A 24,440-nucleotide genomic window follows, 5' to 3' on the forward strand; every position below is an offset into this window, starting at 1 on the left:
CTGGATCACTTTGGATCCAGGCACTGCAGAACAACTGTGCTTTGGCTTTGTTGAACTTATGCAGCTGAAGCTTATAAACAAGAAAACAGAGCACAGTGCTGGGGTCCATCCAGGTAAACTGATTTTGCCATACAACACATCTTCCCCGGTCAGAAACCTCGTCACCTATTAAACTCTGACAAAACAAGGGAGATGAAGCTAATGGAGTTAATGTCAGCAAAAGACAACGGTACTCTGTAAACCACCTGCTAGCTCTTGTTTTGAGGGCAAAGACTTCCCATTTTATATGTTAAATCCTGTGGCTCTTTAGAACACATTACATATTGTCTACCTGGAATGACAGTAGAATGAGTTCATGTTGGCCAGTGGTTGTATTTCTGAGGATCTCACCTTTAAGGGCTGTGTGATGAAAAGACTTTCTAAGAAGGAGATGGCCATGGAGATCAGCCACTTGATGGAGTTCTCCTTGCCGTAATGCAGCCCATAGAGCATGGTAAAGAACCCAGATACACAGCTGGTGGCTGCAACAAGGAACCAAGCAATGAACACAAACCACCAAGGGAGCCCTTTGGAAGAAGAGCTTTTCTTGCTGTCACCAGAGGAGCTTGGAGTAAGGGAGCACCTTGGGAGAGAAAAAATCAGTCTGCAGTGGAACAGAAGACAAAATCAGAGTCATCGGGTTCAGTGGGTATAGGCGACATCTTATGATTTAAAAACTCAATCAGAATATTCTAAATTCTTTTACCTAATGCAGTTATATAGGATATATGAATAGCAAAAATTACAGTGAGCAAAAATATGAGGAAGTGTGCAGAGATCAGCTAAAATCAAAACAAATATGATGGGCTTATTTACTCCTCAGTTCATGCATAATTGAACCTTCAGTAGAAATATTGACAAATAAAACCGTGAGTGCATTTTAACTGCTGGATATGTCTCTTGTGATCACCATAAAGGCCAGAGAGATAATTAGCGGTATTGTTTTCAGTACTTCCAACTTAATTATCATATTTCACTGAAATATTTTTATCTGCTTATTAATTTTTCTTTAGCCATACATTTTAAGAGATGTCTGAGACTTTGGAGCTCAGTGATTATCCCAGACCTTTACTATTGTCTGGCTTTGTATTGTAACATTCAGTTTTGGAGACAAAAATGACAAAGAGCGATGATCTGTCATTATTGCTTTTGTGTGCAGTTCTCACTGCATTAAAATTCCTTTGTTGCTCCTACAATAGTATAATAGTAAAACATGTTTCTACAGCTATAATAATGGTTATCTAGCACATATAAAGCAGCAATTACTTGGGCTCTGTCATCCTGACCGGTTTTGAATTCACGACTTGAATTTACTTATCCTGAGAATGAGATGAGAACTAGGTTACCTCTCACTGATGGATGCTGATGAGCAGATCTGGTTCTCCAGGAGGTTCTTCATGTGCTGAACCTGCAGAACAGCTTGTGTGTAACTCTGAGACATCTGAAATTCGTGGGGCCTCAGTAATTCCAGCTCCATCTCTACACGCTGGAGTTGCATGTATAAGCAGCGGTTGTAATCACTGTATTTCAGCCGCTCACACATTCCCTTCTCTGGAGCTGGGCTTCTGTTTTTTTCTGCAGGTAAATAATTATTTATTTTTTTTGAAAGAAAATCAGCATAGCTATCCCTAAATTAAAATACTGTTCGGTACAAAGATTAGCAGAACTGGAGCTCAAGCTTATGAATGCGACAAAGTGAAGAGTGACATTTGAAGGGACATTAAAAGCAGTGTTAGTACTAGAGCTTTAATGCTTTTCTGCTGGAATGGGCTGAATGGGCTGGAATTGTTGCCTGGAGGCAACTGAGACAGAGGTCCTAAACCTTAGTAGAGAAGTCAGATAAAATCAAGTGCTAATTTGTTTATAGTTTACCTGTGCAATTAGTAGCTTGGTACGCTCATTGGAAAAGCCAAATGCAAGCCTTAATGAAATCAGGGGGATTGTTTACTCATATGTTATTGTTTAATTGAAAATAAATGAATGCCTAAGAGTCAGACTGAAAGGAACAACAATACAAGGCCAAGAAGAAAAAAACAGGACAAAAGACTGTGAAACAACTATTTGTGAGTCTTTATGCTATTAGATACTGATCCTGCTCCCAAGCCAGGCTGTAGCTAACATTTAATTCTACAGCATAAGAAATAGCAATTTCACAGTGTCTTTACTCAGTTGGGTGCTCAGTGGTGCACAGTGAAAGGCCAAGAGGCAATGGGCACAAATTAAAACATGGGAAATTCTGTCTGAACAGAAAAAACTTGTGTATTGTGAGGGCAGTTGGACACTGGAACAAGTTGCTCAGAGAATTTTTGGAGTCTCCATCCTTGCAGATATTCAACATCTGACTCTAAGCAGGGTGGTGGACTAGACAATCTCCAGAGATCCTTTCCAACCTCAACTATTCTGTCATTCTGTAATTGCCTTTGAGTCAGAATGTAAGAAGAGCTTGGGTCATCACATCCAGCGTTACCATCATTTTCACTACAAAGGTTTCAGTAGGCATGTCACAGCGTGGTGTTTACCGTGTATATCCGTAGCACCTAATGTGACAATTATAGGGTCATCCTTCTTTTTGCTCTCATCATAAAACTCTTGCCCTGCTCTGTTCTTCTGGCAGATGATTTCTTCAACCAATGCCAAAAGTGTGTTGATGTTAGTTGATTTTCCAAGATCTGATACTGAAGTGAGAGATGGAGTCTTCAGGGCTTTAAAGAGTGAGTTGGCAATTCTTCTTATGTCCTAGAAAAGACAGCAGCAACACAGCAGTGAGTCTGGCTGCTTTGCACCAGTGCATAATTGGCTTTTCACTTCAGACAAGCTGAAGGGCACCTGACAGGGAAGATCGCTGCTGTTGGACTGGGGATGCCGGGTAGTGCGTGGCGGTAGAGGGCAGTGCAGGACTCCCTGGGGAGCAGCTACTGGGACTTGCCTTTGTCACAGCCTCTGGAGTGAGTGAGACACACTGGGTGACCTGTGGGGTGGGAGGTAGGCTTGGAGACACCCGACCATTCTTTCCCGCCTTCTTCTCTCTCCCCTGCGTGGCTGACCGGGGTTGTATGTTCCTGAAGATCTGCACAATGAGCAGGTTGATGGGGAACATGAGGAGAGAGCTCTCAAAGCCAATCATCACTTCTTGCCATGTGAACTCGATCTTACCTGTCAAGATCAAACAGAGGGGAGGAGTAAAAATAACCCCAGGAACCATCAGATTGCTCTCTCCTGAAAAAGCCCATTTGTTCAACTGTCCTGCTTCTAGATTCTGCTATCTATTTCCCTGCCCAAGCAATGGTGAGGATTGTTACCCAAATCCATTTTCTGCTCAGCTGGATCCTTTGGCACTCCCCAGAACATGATGCTGGTCAGCATGGTGCAGAGAAGCAGTGAGAAGCAACATGACACACGCTGGGCTCGTGTGAAGGAGCTTCGTGGTGAGCGGCTGAAAACCGAGTACCAGATGTGCCCGTCCTGGAAACCCTTGGAGGTCTTCATGAAAAACAGATTGCTGGGAAGCAGGAGGGGAAATCAAATGGATACTTAGAAAGGAGAGGGGAGAATAAAGCTGTAGTTCAGGGTCCTGACCTGTTCATGCTTCTAGGCACTGTCAGAAGAAATAACTATGAGAAATTACCAAATATCATGGCTTGATTTGCATGGAATGGTCATAGCTACCTCTGTCCTTTCCTTCTGGCCACACCATGGAGGGAAAGCTAATCATGAGCAGTTTCTATATAAATTGTTAGGGAAGTTACATATAAGAGAAGATTAGATGCTTGGGTTTCTGTAGGTCTTGTCAGGCTATTCTTTAACACCAACATTTCCAGTGTGGTATTACTGTTAGGGGTACAATAAGACTTACTTAACCATCATTCCTTTTTTCCTTGTTCAGAGCCCTTTGAGGGCAATGGAAAGACCTCGCTCATTTTCGCTTTTGTCTAGGGGTTTGATCTTTTTTTCACACTTGCTTTTCTAGACTTATTGCTACCAGGAGTAAAGAAGTCCGTAAAACAGAAGATACCTGAACTGCTTCATGTCCTGTTCTGTAGCTACAGGGAACACTATATCTAGGAGACATTCTCCAATATCAACAGCTAGCCAGGAGTTACAGAGGAAGTACCATTTCTGATCCCATGCCAGATCATGGACCAATACTCGATTCACATACCTGTAGGAAAAAACATACAGGGCACATTCACATGTAAGTGAGTGGTATGAAATTCAGGACTCAACAGGACTATGGAAGACAAACTCTGGCCTTCAGCTTCTTAGGTCATGTCTAAACTGTAAGGCACAGAACACATCCCATTCTATACTGGACAGAGAATACGGGAAGCACTCCTGGTTCTGCGGTTTAGATTATGATTTGGTATTTTCATCTGCAAAAATGAAAAACTGTCACTTCCTTCCTTTCTAGAACTGTAGAAAGGATAATTTTCAAGTGCTACAAAAGGTAAACTGTTATCATTATTAAAAATATTTGTGGATCTTTACTTCCCAGGATCTCCAGATGTCCACTTACCAGGATGGACTGTCCCCTGAATTATCATGCCACAGTCTAATACTCTGCAATTCCCCAAGAGGGAAGAAGGTACAGAGTAGGAAAACATCCACTCCTCCACGTTCAAAGACTGGTGTATTAGGATCAGTTAGATGGTGTGGCTCACTCTCTCCCTCCAGTCCATAGAGGGTGAGAGTCACCTGGAGAATAAGAGAGCAAAATGAAGACTTGCACATCTCGATCCTACCTATGATTATTCCTCTGACATACTCTTCCTGCTTTCATCAAATCTAGGGACTTTCTGGCTTAGACGTTGCACTTGAGCCGTCCTGTTTAATAGCCTCAGGTGCTCCATTATTCAGTGAGTGCAGAAACTGCCTTACCGCCCAATGCCATTGATACCTTAGAGGTTGTGGCTGCCCCACGGCGGTGTCCTGTAAAAACCGTCACAAGATAACGATACTGAGCAAAGGGGTCGTTGTCTTCCAGTACTGTGATTTTCACCTGCAGAGGGACACAATGCAAGCAGTGTGTTAGCTGTTCTGTAAGTATGGATTCCTTAAAGTGTGGATAGGAATTTGTCATGTTGTGAACAATGCCTATGCTTACCAGTAAACAGTTACAGGGAAGGGAGTAGGATTGGTTGAAGACTTCTTGTTAAAACAGGCTAGGCAAAGCAGGAATTGGCCTAAATACATTCAGCTGACTTACTTTGGCATCATCCTGGATGTCTTTCCTTCGAGCCCAAATGACTACAAGCACATATATCAGAAAGATGCATCCTACAGTTGTCACCACGACAGGGTTGTCCACAAATGTACCAAACAGCTGTGCAGTTTTGCTAACGTCTATGGCATTGGGTATGACAAGGAAGGAGCTCCCGAAGAAGGTCAGATGGTTGCAGAGGCACTGTGTGCTTCTAGGATTTGTTTTTGGTCCTACCTGAAAACCCGAAAAATTTCCTAATAAAACATTTGGCTTCAAAGTATTAAATAACTTAGCAAGCAAATGAAAAGACAGTGCTGAGACTGGTAAGTTAGTGTGGAGAGCTGCTATACAGAAAAGAATTGTTCAAGTTCCAATAAGGAATATTAATTCTGATGTCTAGCCAGAAACAGGCATTATAATATAATACAGCCTTGTCAGAATACTTCCATTTCTTCTTATATAGAAGCTCATCCCAAGTAATTGAAATGGAAATGTCATTTGAAGCTTAGTCTGGTATGACTAAACTTGAGTTTGTTAAAACATCTCAGAATGATCTTGTTTTATGGTGTGAGTTCAATGCTATCATTTTGCTACAAGATGGGGTTATAAGGGCTGGCTTTGAAGGATATAGTATAAACATTGTTTTGTTTCTCTCTACTTACATGACATCCATAGCTGTTCCAGTTCCCCTGGTTCTCATCCCAAAATACACAGCGGGAAGCGAAGCAAGTGACAGCTATAGTTAGCCTGTCATAGACTGTGGAATCCATTCCCATGTCTTGTAAAACCATGAAATAGTAGGTTCCCTCTCCAAAAATGAGTTCTTCTGGGCTAAGAACCCAGGTGTTTGTCTCACCTAGAACATAAATATTTTAGTTTCAATGTATATGTAGAAATGCTAATTCAGAAGTATGCAGCTGTATTGCATATAAGCAAATAAACAAACTGAAGAAACAAGTATGAAATCATTCTTAGCAACTCATTGTTCAAAGCATCCCACTCTTTGCTGCTGTTAGTGAACACTGTATACGAGAGATTGGAACCCTGAAGCATGACAAGTTGAAACTCCTTTGAGAGGTTTCTTTTCAGTTAGACATCTGATCTCATGGTCAAGGCTCATTCTGCAAATATACTTGTGCTGTAAAGTTGTGGATGAGTGCTCCCCATGCTGAGTGCCCTTAACTTGCTATGGGTAGTTCACGGGTCACTAATGGGTTGTCTTACCTCCAGTAGTTTTCTTACAGAACAGATGATTTTTCATATCATAGTTAGTTTCATTTGGACGATAACCGTACCCTAAGTAGAGTATTAGTGGAATGTCATGTTCAGATTCCAGGTGGATCACTATAGATGTGTTTTCTGAGGTGGCATTGACTTGAAAAGTGCTAAAATTGCCCAGATTCAACAGAATCTTATCCTCCTGAGTTGCTGAAAGCCTTGGTAACATTATCTGTTTTCAAACAGAAAGACATCACTTTAAATACAGCAAAGCATCTTGTTTCTATTTGTAAGCACAATGTAGCCCGATGCTAGATAATCTTGATACTGTCAGGTAACCTCTGAAAAGTTCACTTGAAACCTATGTAAACTCATCACAAAGTCTGTGATCCTTGGTGCATATCTGAATGAAGAGCTGAGGCTATAACTGAAATGCTGGCTACATTAAGTGCATATATGAACGACTTAGATGTCCACTTATACATGGGCTAGAAAGCCCAAGCAGTAGTAATGTGAACATACAGTTGTTGGATGATGAAATCAGACATTACATTGTGTTTCAGGATGACTGTAATCAGAGTCTTTTTCCACAACCATTAGCATTCTCACATCCATTTAAATGAAGAATATGATACCTCTTTTTTAAGAAAAGGCAGAAATATTTGTTATTTCAGTGTTCACATGACACAAATCCCTCCATCACAAATGCAGACACCATGATCCCATTATATAATGTAATGAACACTATCACCATTTGCAGTCACTTCAGAAGATGATAACACAAATGACAGTTCGTTAACAGAGAAAGAAAAAATGAGAAAAGAGGAAGAGGGATAGAAAATAGTGGCTTTACCTCAATGTTTTCTTTGAGATTGCTGACTGGTATTATCAAGCCATCCAGACCAGTAAGACTCAGACCTGCCACTGTTCCACTGATGTCAAAACTGGTGTCACTGGAGACAAAGGGATTCATGGCAAAGCTCACCATCTGTTAGCAAGACATTATCAATCAGTTTTGAGCTATTGTCAATATGTCATTATATTCACACTCTAAATTGCTGAATCGTGAAAGCTTGAGCTCAGACCCAAACAGTACTCGACGTAAAAGAAGCCTGCGTCCAGATTTAAATAAGAAGCTGCCTTATCGCTAAGGTAGGTCAAACACAAACCTTGAAAGTTATTTTGATTCTGAAATGTGGTGTGTGTACAACAGTGTTTATTGTTTCCATTCGTTGTAACCCTTTTGCCTTTTAGACACCAGATATGAAAATGCAAAAAAACTCTTTCAAAGTGCCTCCACCAAAGCTAGGCTGTGGCACCCCTCTTGGAATTAGGAACAGAAGTCCCTCCTAGTGCTCAGGTAAGACCATTGATGTGTTTTCACTGGTTTCAGTGGACTCTGGACATTTTTTATCAGAGCTGGGAAAGACACAATGAAAAAAACATATATTTTCAGGTATTGTAGGGGTTTCCTGAGGGTTTCCTGAGAGTGTCAAATCAATCAGTGAGGCCTTTAGAAAATTCATTGTTAAAATATGACAATAATATGCAATCTATTGTTCTGAGGGAAAGAACACCGTAGAACATCATCTGAATTAGGATTCAGATGAGGGATGTGTTATCATCAGGACATTTGCAGGCCTTTTGTCTCCTGCAGCATCTGGGTGCCTCAAACTCATGTATTTCTAGCTGGGATGAAACAGGACTGCTGCAGGTTAGTTTTAATGGTGATATGGACTCTGAGCTGTTGCATCCTCCTCAGAGCATTAGATGTAAACAAACAGCAAATAGATTTATAGGTATTGATTCATTCTGTTGCCTTCTCTAGCAGTGCAAGTATGAATCAGGAGTGTATGCAAGGGGCAGATGAGGTGGGGAATTGAAGCTTTCAGTCCTCCTTAGCTTGCTGAACCAACCTCATGCAATTAAGATAAGTGAAGGCTTCTTTGACCAAAAATATTTTGAATTATTTTCTTGGCATGACAGGAGGGATGACTTGTGTGCTTCTGTACTCACTGTAAAAGGAGAAAAGATTCTAAACCCACTAGACCAAGTATGTAAGTTGTATATCAGACTGAGTCATATAAAAGCTGTTTACTTGCCCTTATATCCACTGTTTCATCATCAACTGCTGAAACACTGAGAGAGGAAGCAGGTGGGAGAGTAAAGCTGGCAGAGCTGGAACTGGAGATATTAATGGATGTGCCATCCACGTTTTCTGTTTGTAATCTGTCCAGTTAGGGTTGGACACAAGCAAAACAATAAAAGAGAAACAGGAAAAAAAAAACCAACAGAAAAAACCATCAATAGTGTGGGCTTCATACCTAGAGAAAAAGCTTTCTCACATCACAAGTATAACTTAGCTGGAAAACTATTTCTAACTCTGCCAGTAAATACTTTGTACATTATCTGTCCCTGGCGTAGTACTCCACATAACACTACCACAGAATCATCAAAAAAGGGGCGGAACTGGTGTATCTGGATAGGAAGTTGTACCCAACTAGGTGTACTTATGTGAAAGACATACCTGATTTCTGTGTGAACGTGCTCTTGATTTGAAAGCACAGTTAAATGTGGATGAAAACCAGGCTCTCGGGGAACAATTTAGGGATGATTATAGGGAATGGAGAATGCTCATCATGATTATATTTGCTTCTGCCAAGCTGGTAACAATTCTGTATGACATGTCATTATTGGCAACTTGGAAAAGAAAAAAAACCCTTAACTGGCATGACATGAGTTTTCCACATAATTTCAAAGGTAAGCAGCTACTGACTCATCCAGGAAACAGTAGTAAAGTCTCCTTTAGTCAAAGAAGATACAGCCTGAGAATTTCTAAAGTAGCTTTATTGAAGCTAATTGGAGTCCCCAAGCTGTTCTTCCTATCAGTTAGTAATGACAGCCTTACTGCACTGTTGAAGTTGTCGTTATGCTACTATATTTAGTTGGGTGGTTGCATTAAGGACAAAGTAATGAATATTTGGGGCAGATCTGATTAACTATCAGGAGCCTAGGTGGGACACGCTGTTACTCTTACCTGTGTATATACATTGTGGCAGAAGGAGTGGTAAGGACTGTTGGTTCATCATCCAGTTCCTTCCCAAACAGAAGGGCACTCTGTAGATTTTCAACTGTACTCAGGAGCTGGTGCGACACTGAACTCTGGAAAAGGATTAGAGGAGGAAACTTGCAATAAATCATCAAGGTGCACAATATTTGCCTTTACTTCCTTTTAGGAACAATACTAATTTTCAGTGCCTTACAAAGCTGGCAAACTTGGTGATGAGCTGCTTAATCTCAGAGAAAGCTATTCTAAGCAGTAATTCAGTTTCTGTAATTCTCATTAAAACATTGCAGACAGCAAATAAATATATCTTACAGCTTTTACTTTTGTATTCTATTATTTGTAACTACTACACATTGAAATCTGAAGCATTGCAAACATGACATCAATTTAATGCAACGTATTCATGCATTTCTCCAAATTAAGGCCCTTTAGCTGCACACTTTAGTGTTTAGTTACTTGCAAAAGCAAGACTTAATTACATATTAATTGTGTGTTATTGGTGTGTTATCCTGGTGGAGTTTGAACAGTTCATAACCTCTTCTCTCAGGTTAGATTATTTCATGCTCTACTCCCTTACGGTGATGAAAGTTCGTTAAAGTATGTTCAGCCCAGGAAGCACACAAAGGCAACTGTGACAATTCACATACAGATAGGAAAGGACAGGAAAAAATAAACACATTGCATAATTCTGAACAGAAAATCAGAGTGGGCTTTCTGAAAAAGTTTAAGAGCAACCAGAGCTGATTCCAGCTTTGAAGTAGTGGAGCCAGTCATGAATATTAAATACCTGTTGCTTCCTTCAATTATGGGGCAAAAGGAGGGGATAGAATCAAATCTGAAAAAAATCTCTGTAGGCTTGTCGTTGCACACTGATGCTGTGTTCTCCAGTGCTCTGTCCTGTTCAGGTTTAAATGTAATGAATCTTAAGAGGCTTCTATCATCTTCATTAGCAGATTGTTCAGTCTAACAGGTCTATCTGGAGAGAAGTTTCCTTTGATATTCAAGTCCATCATGGCATCAGAATGAACCCTACCCAATGCCAATTTAAAAATATGAGAGGCAGCAGAACTCTTAAAAACCTTCCAAAGCAATCAGATGTTCACATGCAGTCCACTACAAACTGGGCCAAAGCAAATTTACCTGTTCTGCCTCTGGCACTGAAGTGTTCATAGCTCTGATTTCTACAGAAGCTTTAAGGACATTGCTGACTGCATTAAACAGATAGTTGGCTGCATCTTTTAGCTTCTGATCATCTCTGCTGTCCTCTGTGTTTACAGTGAGCAAGGAAGCACTGACATCTTTTAGAGTGTTGCTAGCATCCACCTGCATGGGAAACAAGGGGAAGAGTTTCTATGTGTTGATACTACAAATGACAGAAGTGATACTTGTGTAATTTACTGAATATTGCAACATAAGAAATCTCATGGGACTATTTCTGGCTAACACTGTTTTTACTATAATTATATGTGCTGGGGTAATACCTCAAATGCCAATAAAGATGATATACTAACATGTAATACAGACCTGAAAAATGCAGCTTGCTTCTTCAGATTTAATCCATAAAAAAGATTAATAACATCTGAAGGAAGCTTGTCTGTCAAACACTGTGCAAGGATACAGCTTAGATGTACAGTAATGTAGTAAATTAGGTCATACTTTTGGGTGGTGTGTCCAAACTTACCACCATATTGTCAAGTGCACATGCATGTCAGTCTTAGTTTCCACAAACCCTATTGGATTACCAGCAAGTTACACATTTGGCCTTGTGTTGTGCTAAGTGCCAAAGGAGAATGGGTTTTACAGTTTTTATTTTGTGCCCAAATGCAGCCAGGGATTGCTTTGTGATTGTGAAAGCACTGGCCAGCTTTTAGCCCAGGGTGGTGAGGGAGCCGAGCAAATTCTTTGCAAGCTTGGACATATCCATTCCCACAGTCTGCAAACGCTTAGCAGCCTTACTGTAGGGTGAGTGCCGAATCTGAACTATGCTCTTGTCTTGCCAAAGTTAACCACATACTGCTGAAATGCTCCCAAGCCATTGTCTGGCTGCAAGTGTGTAATACATCAGAAATCAGGACAGCTCTTTTTATTGCCAGTGTATTTGGGAAACTTCCCCAGTGACAGTTTGTTCTGTCCTCCCATGTGCTCACTCCTTATGCATAAATAGCATCATCTACTAATAATGTCATGTTGCCAGATAAGGTTCAAGAAATACTTTTGTGAGGCCAATCTGAACATTTGTGCCCCGTTCCTCTGGGTGCTGTCATGTTCCTGCCTCGCTGACAGCTTGCCTATGTGCGTTTTGTGACAGTGCATGGATCAGGGACCAATGGATCTGGGAGATTCTAGAAAAACCCTCCTGGGCAGTTTTTCCTCAGGATTCTAAGAGTGCTTTACAAGATAAAATATATATCCTAACAAGCCTCTGACTAAAAGTTAAGGTTTCTATCTTAGAGATATATTATAAAATATAACTGGCCAGATGGTCATAGCCTGGATTGTAGAAGTTGCTGAGACAATATCTGTGAGTCCAAATTCGCTTACTCTAAACAACAAAATGTATTCCCTTCTGGTCAAAATGCACATGCTGGTACAGTTAAAAAAATGCGTAAGAACAGATAATTGTAAGGCACTGAAACTCTTCCAAGGTCAGTGGGGTGCAACAGAGTCTATACTGTTAGTGTGAGGAGATGTAGGATGAATTGCTTCTTACCTGTGCTGAGACAGACAGCTCTTCACTCCTGTAAGTGATTTCTTTCAATACTTCTGACATCTTAAGAGCAGTCTGCACTGATGTCACATTAACAGCAGAGAGACTTGTCAGCATCAGCCCTCGGAGCTTGGGATGAAAAGGGATAATTAGGCAAAGGAATAAGACGCTGATTAGGACTGTGCAAGTAGTGCTGTACATTGACAGCCAGGCTTGCTGTAAATTATGTGGTAGAGTACGACTCCACAACAAGGATCATTTGAACTGATATTAGGTCTACTGACAAGATGCCACTTGCCTTAGTAGCTGTATAATCATGAGTTTTATATTACCTCCCAACACAGGGAATTTATACACTTAACATCCATTAATAGCAAGAAGAGTTACTTGTAAGAATTTGTACTAATGTATGTGAATTACTGTATAAATGCCACTTTCAGAGAAAGCAGAGCCATGTATGATTGATGTTACTCAAATAATGAATCATAATTGAAGGATACGTTGCATTTCTCTAGATCTTTTCATCTGAGGCATTCAAAGCACTGTACAAATATAAGCTTATAACTGAAACATAAGCTAGCAGCTGAAAGGAACAAACTAAAATTACCTGCCATCTAGTACTTTTTGGGAAAATTAGATAGGATATTTCCCACAGGAAAGGCCATTTTATTAATAGTTAAATTGTTCACGGAAAATCAGGTTGACTTTAAGTTTAACAAGACCATCCAAATTAGTTTAAGTTAATGCAATAACAATTGAGAATGAATTCTTTTACTGATGGATGATAAATTATTTATGTGAGCAAATAGTGAAAAATAGCTGAAGCCTGTGCCAAACACTGAGACAGATACTAGAAACTTGAAACCTCCATTGATTTCAGGTGGTGATATATGAGCCTTTTATTACTTAAGAGCTGTCAAAGAATACGAAGAGTCCATTATATTGCATTGTAGTGCAAGAAAACAAGTGTCTGGCTGACCTCTTTTCGTGTGTCCATCTGTAAAGATATGTTAAAGCTTTCCTCTTGGGTCTCCTGATTAAGGACTGATGTCACTGACATACACAGCTGGAAAAGACTCATGCTGTTGTTCCCATCTTTTAGGATGGTGTTTGCTTTCTCAGATACAAGAGCCTGCAGCGTCAGGTTCCCATCGATCATATCTGCGTGTCCAACCTGATGAAGAAATCAGATATCATAGAATCATAGAATTAGTTTGGTTGGAAAAGACCTTAAAGATCATCAAGTCCAATCATTAACCCAGCACTGCCAAGTCCACCACTAAACCATGTCCCTAAGCCCCATGTCTACACCTCTTTTAAATACCTGCAGGGATGGTGACTCAACCGCTTCCCTGGGCAGCGTGTTCCAGTGCTTGACAACCCTTTCGGTGAAGAAATTTTTCCTCATATCCATTCTAAACCTCCCCTGGCACAACTTGAGGCCATTTCCTCTTGTCCTGTCACTTGTTACTTGGGAGAAGAGACTGACCCCCACCCCACTACAACCTCCTTTCAGGTAGGTGTAGAGAGCGATAAGGTCTTCCCTGAGCCTCCTTTTCTCCAGACTAAACAACCCCAGTTCCCTCAGCTGCTCCTGGTAATAGAAGACCCTTCACCAGCTTTGTTGCACTTCTTTGGACACAAATTTGGATATGCTCTTAACATTGCTAATGCTGTTATAATTATCTTTAAACCGCTTCCATGATCATCTTATTGACAGCCTAGCTAGAGTGGGACAGAAAACGTTGTGTTCCCTGTTTTCAATGTTTTATTTTTAGTGGCCTGATAAGGATCTCCTTACTGGGGCACAGAGGCAGAAGAAGGAGTTTTCTGGGGCCTACATAGAGTAACTCCAGCTGCACAGCTTATGCTGCCCAATGTCCAAATAGATCATCTTTTAAACTTCTATCCTAGAAAAAGGACAGTGGAAGATTCTTTTGACTACCTTGAGTCCACAGAGAATAGTCTCTGTTAGATGATAGGAAAATGGTGATGATGGCACATTCAGAGGGAAGTAATAAGTATAAAATGGGAAAAAGCTCCGGAAGTGAATCACAAGTTAGGTATCAACTTGAGAGATCTTGAAATAAAGTAATTCTACTGTGTACCTTCACTGAAGCATTAGTTTGAGCTGTATCACCATAGTTATTGCTAACAGTAATTGTCATATGTAAAATGAAATCATTTTCCTCTTCTCCAAGTGGAAGATAAACTGGGAAGAGTTCAGGATCTGGGCCACAGTGCAGGAGAGAATCTGAAATAGAAAAGAGGGGGTCACCTACCAGACACCACACAGACACTCCTGTTCTCTGAGAATGGAGGACTGTGGGCTTGCTCGGCACAGGCCCGATTGACTCGTTACTGTCAACCGGGTCAATTGATTGCCAGTCTCTCTGGGGAGCAGAAGCAGGTTGTGCCTTCGCTCTTGTTAGCAACAGTAACAGTGCTTGCTAGAACGACGGCGAAGCGGTTAGCCAAACAGTTCACCTCAGGACTTACTTGATTTCAGGTAGAAGCAGTATGTGAGCTGCCTGTTACGGCTGGATTGGCATGAATCCACCCAGCAAGGAGCGCTGCAGGAGACTGTGAAAGCGGTGAGCACTGATCCCTGCTTGGGAGACACGGCACAACTGGGGATCTCGGGCGGAGGCACGGTGCTGACAAGGTACATTTCCTCCCCGTAGCCATGCTGAGTCATTGCTGGGAGTGGAGGGAGCAGAACGTCAGCAGCAATCGTGCCCCAGCAGCACTGATCTGCAGGCATTAATCTTGCCTGCTCTATCAGGCACCAGAAACATCAGGGTGGGCCTAATCAGAAATGAAATCCTGCTACTGAATAAGCCATAAGAAGAAAAGAACTATTAAAAACATGATAGTGTTTGCATTATAAAGCAAAGCTGTATTATTTGATCAAGTATTTAGCATAACTTCATTTCCAGATGAGCCTTCACAAAGTTATTAACAGCTTGGAGTAAGATAACTGAATTTGTCTTGCTGTGCAACAGCCCAGAACAAACTTAGCTCTTACTGATTTTAAAGAACCACATATAAAGTAACACCTCTCAACTTGTGGACTAATTTAACTTCATATTTGTCAGCGAGGCTATGTGCATGTAGCATCAGTGTGATGTCATGACAGCAGAGACTATCTCAAAGGAGTCTGAAAAACCCTGCTTGCCCCTACCTGTTACTTTAATCTGAAAAGCTTCTCCCTGTGTCTGCAAGAAGGAGCTGTTCATTTTCAACACGGATGTGTTGCTTTGAAGCAAATTCAAAGAGTTCTGCCGGAAACCAGCCAGGCCACAGGCTAGAGGGAGGGTCATAGGCTGGAAAATCAGACAGAAAATAAAACGTGACAGTAGAGGCTCTTTGCTGTGATTTCTGTTGTGATTTATCAGGAGCCGGGTGACAGTTTGGTGCCCTTCATTATAACCCTTCCCAGACCAGGCACCCCCTTGTCTCAGTCTTCACTATTATTTCCAAAGTGTCCATTTGACAAAGTATCGCTCTGAGGCCACGTGGCTTTCCCTCAGGATGGATGTTTATTTTTGTGTGTGTAGTATTTCTGACCAATCTAATGCTCTCACCTTGGTTTGGAACGTGTTATCTAAATACCAGTTATAAAATATGGCCTGGGAGTCCTTCTGTCCAGAGACACTCAAAACAACTTCATCACTAGCATTCACTGGCTTGCAGTTTGCCTCACACCTGTAAGGAAGTAAGATGGTAGTTACAGGTAGTAGCTCTATGAGATGTCATAGTCCTTGATGTTGATTGTTTTCCTCTCATTTGATGAAAACCTGCAAGAGCCCTGCAATATGAGACAGGTGACACGTGAGTCACAAATAGTGAAATACTTAATTTTAAAGCAAGAGAATTAGGAAACTTCACCTCCATTTTCAACATGACTGAGGCCCAGAACCCACAAACTATTTATGTTGCAAAACAGATTCGGGCTGTCAAATGAAGCCTGCCTCTATTTAAGCTCCTGAAATTATTATATTAATAGATCATTGAAATGCCACTTCTCTTTAATGAGGCACTAGAGTCTTGAAGAACAGATTTTTTAAGGCAGTAATGTGTATCTGAATGTCTAGTAGAAATTTCAGACATATCTTATGGCATTTATTTCCATTGTTTCAATGAGGTTTGCATATGGAAATCATCTCCAACATTGAAAGGGTGTAGTGGGGTCAAAAAACCTAAATGATTTTGGGAAGAATACTATTCGGTTTATAAAAGGATTATGTTCAGAAATGTGGACTGGAAAATGCAGCAAGACCCATTTTGTCTGTAATTCCTGTGATGGTAAGGTATAAATAGATTTACAACAATAAGTACGTTGTCACTTTATCATCATCATTATTGGTAGCTGTGGCCCTGCACTATGTTTGTGCAGTAATAATATTAACCAGTGAATACTAGGGTTTAAAAACAGACCTGATTTCCAGTTGCAGTTCTTGTTTTGCAGTCACATAGAGACATTGCTCATCCTGCCTCTCTTCATTGCCATGGTTTCGCACTGTAACCCTGACAGTCACTGCTGACTTCGGAGGAGGGAGGCAGGAAGGTGGGATTTGCACCTCAGCTTGGTTGGTTAGGATTATCTGTTGCTCCACACATTCGTTCCACTCAGGCCAGCAAGCTCCTGCACAAACATTTCCTTTATAATTAGAATAGTCATAACATCCCATGTCTCTTATAAAGGACTTTCCTGCCATAGGTTTCAAAGAGCTTTATAGAGCAAACAAGTTTCCTGAACCCAATTTAAAGAGTGGGTAATCAGAGCTCAGAGTACAGACTGACTTCTTCAAAGTAATGTATGAGGTCAGGGATAAACATGGGGACAGAACACAGATGTCCTGAATCTCAGTCCAGTTTTCAGCCATAAATGTTTTGGCATCAAGTTTGATGCTAATTATTGGTGGTTTATTGGGACACATGTACCTTGCAAATGCCTCACTAAATCACTTGGGATTAATTCTTGGCTATGAGGGTGAGGGCTTAGGATGGGCAGATCTTGAAAAATTGAAACCTAGAGTAGCCACCTTTGGGAAAAGATAAAACTGAGTACTCTCTCTATATATATATTATATACCATATATATTATATATGGTGTATATATATATATTGTATACCATAATTAGTTCGGTGTTAAAACCGGGGTAAGGTAGAAGGACATTCTTCATGTACAGTGAGTGGCAAACTTTAAAGCCAGAGAGTAAACCATCCTTTAGTCGGATTTTCACCACTTGATCTGACATGACAGTGAGTTTGTTACTCATCAAACAAGTTGGTGGAAAATGCACGTACCACAGGACCAGAGAAAACTGGAATCATTGTTGCCTGGCCAGCCAAGCGTAACAGTTGTGAAAGGATCCACATGGCGACTCGGTTTAATATATATTTTGTTTTTTCTTTTGTGATCCTGAATAATAAGTAAATGTATCAGTTAGGACAGGAGCATGTATAAACACATACGTGTCTTTCTTCTTTATAATGAAAAAGGTCTGAAAGTTTAGACCCCAAATTACTGTATGCAGATCTGTAGCTTAAATGATCTTTCCCAGATCAGTGGTATTATGGAAGTAAAAGCTATGGGAATAGAACCAGATGGCACAGGGAAATCGTGTGGTGAAATACTCCCAAACTGCTAAGTGGCTTAGGAGCCCAGCTCCTATTTTCAAAACTAATGCAGGTACTTAGGAGACTAATTCCCATTAATTTTCCACTTCTGGACCAAGACTTTTAACCCTTGGACCATCATTTGTCTTCTAGTACATCTTCTAGTACATCTTCTAGTACATTCCTTTTTTATCTGAATAGGATACATTACAGCTATAGATAAAGAGAAGAAAGAGGTAGCTGAATTTGTCTTTCTGTGCAATAAACTGTGATAAACTTAGTTTTGAATTAGATTTATAGTCCTCTGATGCAATATATTCTTACAGGCAATCTGTAAAGCATGATGCCTTCTTGTGAAGCAGCACGTCTCCTGTAGCAGCCATCTGTCTGCTAATGTAGTTAAAAACTAGACCTTTAAGATGATAACAAAATATTATATCTGGCAATTTTATTATTTAAATTTTGCAGCTGCTAGCAATTGGTGTGTCATCAGTTTCTCAGTTTGACATAGACTGGAAATTTCTTCTTTGCAAAGTAACTTAAACTTTCCAATACAGAAGCAGGAAACACTTAGAAACAATATAAAAATATATTAAACTCTGCTTGAAGGATAGCTCCACAAAGAGAGCTTTCCATTAGTCAAGTACATAATTTAAAAATTCATCTAAGCTCATTTCAACTTCCAAAACTGAATTACTGTGAAAAGTTTATTTTCTCTAATCTTGTAATTGTTACTTGCAGGCTTTTAGGAATTGTAGATTGAATTCCTGTAAACGCATTTGTCTCAGACTTTTGGTGTAGATTTTATGTTAAACCATATGGGGCACAGAAAATCTAGTCCATAATCTAGTGTGCTACAAAGACTTCTTTTCAGTATCTTATGCAGCACTTTTACTGGTAAGAAAAATTTCTAAGCATTTCAATTTTCAAGAAAGATTCTTAAATAATACGTACATTTGTCTTTTGGGTATCTGTTTTGGAGCTGCCTTCTTCCTTAACAGAATCTGTTTAATACAAAAAAGATCAGAATGCTTTAGTGCTACCTGTAAAGCTTTCGGACATCCTCAGTGAATATGGCTTAAATACACAGGATTTGACTACCAACAGTCTGAAAGATATTGCTATGAGAATCAGACTCTAGAACTGTGATAACCAGTCTAGGTAGTTACAAGAGGTAAAATTGTAACAACAAGCTAGTCACATACTATAAAGAAAATGATCCTGATTCTTCAAACGTAATGGTGTGAATGAAAATGAACTCACAGAAGGTGATGGAGTTTCATCGATGTACAAAGAAAAACTGAGGGAAAGCACTGGAAAAGTACTAAAGTCACTCTATTCTTGGTATAATCTGCTTTTGTAAATGGAATGATGAGCCATCTAGAAGCATTTACTGACAGCAATTTATGAGACTGATGTGATGCAAGTATTTCCTGGTTTCAGATCTATGTTCCAAGCCAAAAACTTCACTAATTATTTCTAGGACAAATAGCAAATGTGCAATGTGTAACATATACAGAGTGATGCTAATTTATGACTACTTCAAAGCCAGGGAATCTGCCTTCATCAGGAAGAAGTCTTCACAAAAGTTTTCAGCACTGTTGCTGGAAGGAAAGCAATTACTAGATGCAAACCATAAACACTCCATGAAATGCTCTGATTAATTGCAAAAAGACACTTATGTGGTCAAAACCAGTACTGTCAGATTAATGCAATTACCTTCTTTATGAGAACCGTTTGCCAACACAGTGATGAACCCAAGATCCAGACTCATGTTTGAGAAGGCATTCATGGCCACCACTTTCACTAGGAAAGTACCTAGAGAAGACAAATGGCCAGTTAAGAATAGCAGTGGCACCAGGCCATCATGTTTGGGATATAAAATCCAATTCATAAAGAAAATCCTGTTCTTTTCTGTTAAGAGCTTTGGGGTTTTTCTGATGAGTTTCCACTGCTGAAAGGCTTTTCAAGGAATGTTCTTCCCCTTTAGCTCAGCTTTTTAATAACTCAGCTGCCTTTGTCCTAGCACTTGCAATGCTATTCTTTGTCAGCTGGCTATGATATTACCTCACAGGAAACTAGAGGTGTGCAAATACTGGAGTCCAAATGAGTTTAGACATCTTGAGAGAGCAGCTGTCTTGTTTGAAAATTTCTGCCTGAAGGGAAGGAATGTTCAAATGGGTATAGGGAGAACCAAAAAAAAACTTATAATATTGAATAATTTTAAAACATAAAATGAAATCATAATTAGCTTCTAGCTTTGGCATGGGATTTGAATAATTCATTAGAGGAGAAAATTTACTGAATTAACACTTAAAGACAATCTCCCTAATCCCACATTTTAAAGGCTTTGATTTCTTAATAGTGGAAAGAAAAATTACTAAAAAGCTTATTCATAAGTCCAACAAAAACTATGTGTTGGAGACTGACGCACAGAAAAGCTCCCCTTTTCTTTGTCATCTCTACTGAGCACTCCTCAGATTAATTACTGCAGTGTAAAATGCAGAGGAGTGTAATCTTGAAAAGTTATACATATGAACGAACAGGAGGAAAACACTTTGTGATTCGGGAAAATGTCATCATTTGTACTTGAATCAGATCGTGTCATGAAAAAATAACCCCTGGTTCACTATGTCTTTTATTGCAAAAATCAGGTGAAGCCTTGCTTTCAGTCTCCATATGGAGACCCATTTGCCAGTTCAATATTTTTAGCTCACTTACAAGTCAATAAGACTGTGCTGTTCATACTGTTCTGCAGACCAAATCTGAGCAGCTAGAAAAGCTACCAAATTCAGCTGTACGTTATTGTCCCCTACCCCAGGGTGCTGTGACTGTTTATGTGAACTCCTCTACTCAGCTGTGAGTGTCTTGGAAATACAGATGTCAGCATGCTGTACCTTCAGAGTGCATGGGAACGATGTACCTTCGAGGTTCCCCATGAGGGCCATCTTCTTTGTGAGAGTGTGTTTCATTAGATCCAATCACCTCAAACTTCAGCTTGTCTGGGGCACCATGAGACACAGAGACATTTATCTCCAAATTCTCCCCCAGCTGCAGAGTGTGAGCAGCTAATGCAGCCTGAAGACCAGATACTGGCTCAATTAAGTGAACAGCAATACTCTGAGAGATCTCTGATGCAGTTGTGTTGCTGGATGCTCGGATTTCCAGTTGATGTATCCCTGGGCCTAGCAGCTCTTGAGAGGCACTGTCGAGTGTCAGATTGTGTGGGACAATTCCTTCCTTTGCACTGGATTCAGTGAGTGTCATGTTATCTGCTAATATAGTGTAGGTCACTCCATTGCCTGCAAAAAGACAGTTCAAAATTTCTCATAGCTTGCGTAAGAGGCCATCGAATTCTAGCTGCTTTGTGCAGCATTCAGGTATTTACAAAGGAGTCATAACAACACTGCAGCAATGCGTCATTTTTAATAAAGTCACTTCAGGTGCTTTTGTGCCCTTCAGGCTCCCTATGGAAGTCTATCAATCAATCAATCAATCACATGTGTTTTCTGCTGGGAGTGTTAGGGCAGTCAGGAGAATTCAAACATATGCTACTGAATTTTATTTTTTAAGCATATATGTGGATTCCAAATAAATATACATCAGCAAATGTGACCATCTCAGCATGGAATTCTCTTACCCTCAATCAGAGAAGCATTTCTGTGGATTCCTAACTTCAAATATGGAAATATTCCTACTGGCTTCATGTGGATTCACATGACTAAAGTTATGCTGATGCTTTATCAGCTTTTTGTAGAGGGAAAAAGGGTTTATACTTTTGTTTGAGGTGGTGTAATAGTTCTGAGAAAGAACCCTTCCAATGGAGCTAAGACCATTCAGTTGCAGGAATGCAACAATTAGAGGGAAAGCATTCACTAAAAAGAAGTATTGTTTTGCATAATGAAAATCCTGCTTCTATCCCATGGGTAGCACGGTATTTACCCTGCCTTTTAAATCATGCAGTGTAATTACCCTCACCTCCATTGAGTTTAACCTGGATCCACAACGATTCCCCATACAGTGTACGGCAGTGAGAGCTGTTCCCAGATTCATACTGGCTATAGCACCCAGTAATGCTTAGCTGATCCATCTTATCTTGAACAGTCACCCGCTTCTGGGCCGTCACATGCCACTCGCTGGTAGTGCATTCCACAAAAACAGTGAACTCTCCAGGAGAAGAATATCTATATGTGACATTGCTGACCAGTCTAGAATAGAAAGAGAACAGCTGCTTGTTGTGGAAGACTGTCCCAGGAAGTCCTCAGCCTTACGTGATAACAGTGCTCACAGTTCCCAAATTTCTGACCCGACTGAGCTCTCCTGCAATCACTGTAATCCCTCATTTATTTACATAGAATTTTTAGGGTTGAAGATTGTTCCTTTATTCTATCTATGGTGTCATTAAGGATATATATGGGGTGGTCATTCTTAAAATATATCTATAAGGATGGGTACATTTTGCTGTAAAGTAGGTAGATTACAGTTCAATAACATGCGACATTAGATCGACTTTGTGACTTGTTGGCTCTCAGCACAGACATGTGACTATGCACATCAGAACATGTAATGGTGCCCTTAATTCTCTGTTCTTTATTTTATTCCTGATTTACCGTCTCTTAGATATATCAGTGGAAGCTGAGGCTGCTCAGCATTTTGTCAGAGCACTCCCTTGCTGTATTTTTTTTTTATGTGCAGCTGCTTCTGTACTTGCCCATGCTAGCGAAAATGCCTCTTCACTCCTGGGTCTGGTGCACCTCCGGTCATGATAGCAATAGGACAGGAATGGATATGAAGAAGTCTGTGGTAGGTGCTATTATTACTAACAAGCTTAGGGAGATGGTGAAAAGAATCTAAGGAAATCCTTCTTGAATGACATACACCGTGGAAGGCAAATATGTAATATTCCTGACACTATTCTCTCCAAACTATTTATGTTCTTATCATGATATCACCTAGCAAATGCAAACAAAGATCAGGACATATCATCCTTGATAATGCATATTTATCGTTACCTGTTTAATGAAGAAAAAGGTTTCACTCTAAGACTGGACTTTAAAAAACATGCCAACGACAAGATCAGACCTGAAAAGGCAATCCCTGTAAGAGTGGGTGTCAGACTGGACACAGAAAACAGATGAACATGGCTGTGAGCCATTTAGTAGGTGAAGTAAAAGGGCTTCCCATAAAACCAGCAAGCCTCTGCTTATAGCTAGCAAATATATTTTACTTAAATGTTCGCTATCAAAGATTTTTTTCAAGTTCTTTACAGCTACAGGCCTGTGTCTGTAGCTCTGAAAGAATGTTTACTGTTTCTAGTATATTACTCTTATTTTTCTAGTTGACTCAAGTACGATTCCATTAGCAGACAAAATGAATTTCTAGAGCCATTCTCTGTCATTCCTAGCACTACGACAAAATCTGATTTTTAAATCCAGCAGAAAAATGTTTGATCTTTTAAAGACACCATTTTTGTGCAATTAAAACAAAAGAAAAACTCCAGGAAGACATTGTATTATTTTAAATGTTATTAAAAAAACCTCTTCAAACTTAAGAAAATAATGCTTGCCTGTTTCTTTGTCAATTACTGACATATTTTCAGTAATATTTTGTGTCTTAGGATCTGGAGTAAATTTTCTTAGTAAGAAATAGGAATCACTTGTCATAATAAGCAGAAGAAAGATTGTGATTGGCAGCTTGACATAAAATTTTGTATTAATTTCAAAACAAATTTCTGCAGAATCCAACTGTCTTGTATGTATGGTCTATTATTAATCTACTTAATTTTTAACATCTCATTTGAGAGACTTGGAGCATTCAATAAAATGGCTGTCTGATGATACCTGAAGGTTATATCTTACGTTAGAGGGTAGTAAGGATCAATAGTGTGGCCATCTCCAGTGCTAATGATACAGGAAAGGTTGCCAGAGTATGGAGAGAGCAGCCAGTTCAAAGTGACTGTGATATTTTCAAAGACAAAGCATGTATCTGTTACAACCAGCAGCAGACCTGTAAAACATAATGACAGAATTCAATGCCTTTCTTTGGCTACATTTCTTACATAATTCAATTAATTTTCCTGTATTGAGAACAGGCCTTCTCCAAAACTGAGATGATACTGCTGCTAATGTGAGTGCATTAGTGGTATGACAGGGAGCTGATTCTTTTCCATACCTACTGGTCAAGATTCTTGTTGGAACATAATTTCATTTTAAGTGTGTTTTATGTGTCTGAATTTCCTGGCTTGGCATCCTATCAAAAACCCCTCATTTAGGACAGAGAAGCTACATTTTTGTGCCTATTTTTAGTGGTTGCTGCTTTTCCAGGTTCTTCCCTGAGGATGGAGCAGTGATTTTTAAGATAAATATCAATGGTCACAGTGTTACAGCAAAGAGCAGAATTGGCTTTTGGTGTTGACAGCCCCCTCCCACTTACCTTCCTTGCAGTGGTATTGAATAGACAAATAGCTTCCAGAAGCTGGACAAGGATCTCCAAAGAAAGCCCCATCTGCTGCCACCTGGCAGGCCTGAAGACCGTGACACTGGCCTGGAAAGAAGGACCGTTTTATATGAACTAGTGGGTTTTGT

The 24,440-nt window shown here is 40.0% G+C and overlaps 1 protein-coding gene across 1 annotated transcript in view; it reads right to left on the reverse strand.

Annotated features, from left to right (window-relative positions):
• Positions 1-24,440, reverse strand: part of PKD1L3 (polycystin 1 like 3, transient receptor potential channel interacting) — a 43,411-nt gene that overhangs the window by 12,070 nt on the left and 6,901 nt on the right. Inside the window, exons 4-32 of the mRNA XM_068411605.1 lie at positions 24,289-24,399; positions 23,715-23,862; positions 21,835-22,064; positions 20,754-21,158; positions 19,576-19,674; positions 18,811-18,860; positions 17,545-17,659; positions 16,672-16,879; positions 15,819-15,939; positions 15,416-15,557; positions 14,731-14,931; positions 14,340-14,485; positions 13,211-13,405; positions 12,235-12,360; positions 10,665-10,847; positions 9,495-9,619; positions 8,560-8,686; positions 7,311-7,445; positions 6,464-6,689; positions 5,902-6,095; positions 5,243-5,473; positions 4,934-5,035; positions 4,553-4,731; positions 4,052-4,198; positions 3,339-3,538; positions 2,966-3,192; positions 2,559-2,775; positions 1,386-1,614; positions 391-622 (exon numbers count right to left, since the gene is read on the reverse strand). Coding sequence (XP_068267706.1) covers positions 391-622; positions 1,386-1,614; positions 2,559-2,775; positions 2,966-3,192; positions 3,339-3,538; positions 4,052-4,198; positions 4,553-4,731; positions 4,934-5,035; positions 5,243-5,473; positions 5,902-6,095; positions 6,464-6,689; positions 7,311-7,445; positions 8,560-8,686; positions 9,495-9,619; positions 10,665-10,847; positions 12,235-12,360; positions 13,211-13,405; positions 14,340-14,485; positions 14,731-14,931; positions 15,416-15,557; positions 15,819-15,939; positions 16,672-16,879; positions 17,545-17,659; positions 18,811-18,860; positions 19,576-19,674; positions 20,754-21,158; positions 21,835-22,064; positions 23,715-23,862; positions 24,289-24,399 — 5,051 coding nt within the window. The remainder of the gene's footprint in view (positions 1-390; positions 623-1,385; positions 1,615-2,558; positions 2,776-2,965; positions 3,193-3,338; positions 3,539-4,051; positions 4,199-4,552; positions 4,732-4,933; positions 5,036-5,242; positions 5,474-5,901; positions 6,096-6,463; positions 6,690-7,310; positions 7,446-8,559; positions 8,687-9,494; positions 9,620-10,664; positions 10,848-12,234; positions 12,361-13,210; positions 13,406-14,339; positions 14,486-14,730; positions 14,932-15,415; positions 15,558-15,818; positions 15,940-16,671; positions 16,880-17,544; positions 17,660-18,810; positions 18,861-19,575; positions 19,675-20,753; positions 21,159-21,834; positions 22,065-23,714; positions 23,863-24,288; positions 24,400-24,440) is intronic.

The sequence above is a fragment of the Nyctibius grandis genome, chromosome 12 (genome assembly GCF_013368605.1).
Source record: "Nyctibius grandis isolate bNycGra1 chromosome 12, bNycGra1.pri, whole genome shotgun sequence".
Taxonomy (NCBI): domain Eukaryota; kingdom Metazoa; phylum Chordata; class Aves; order Nyctibiiformes; family Nyctibiidae; genus Nyctibius; species Nyctibius grandis.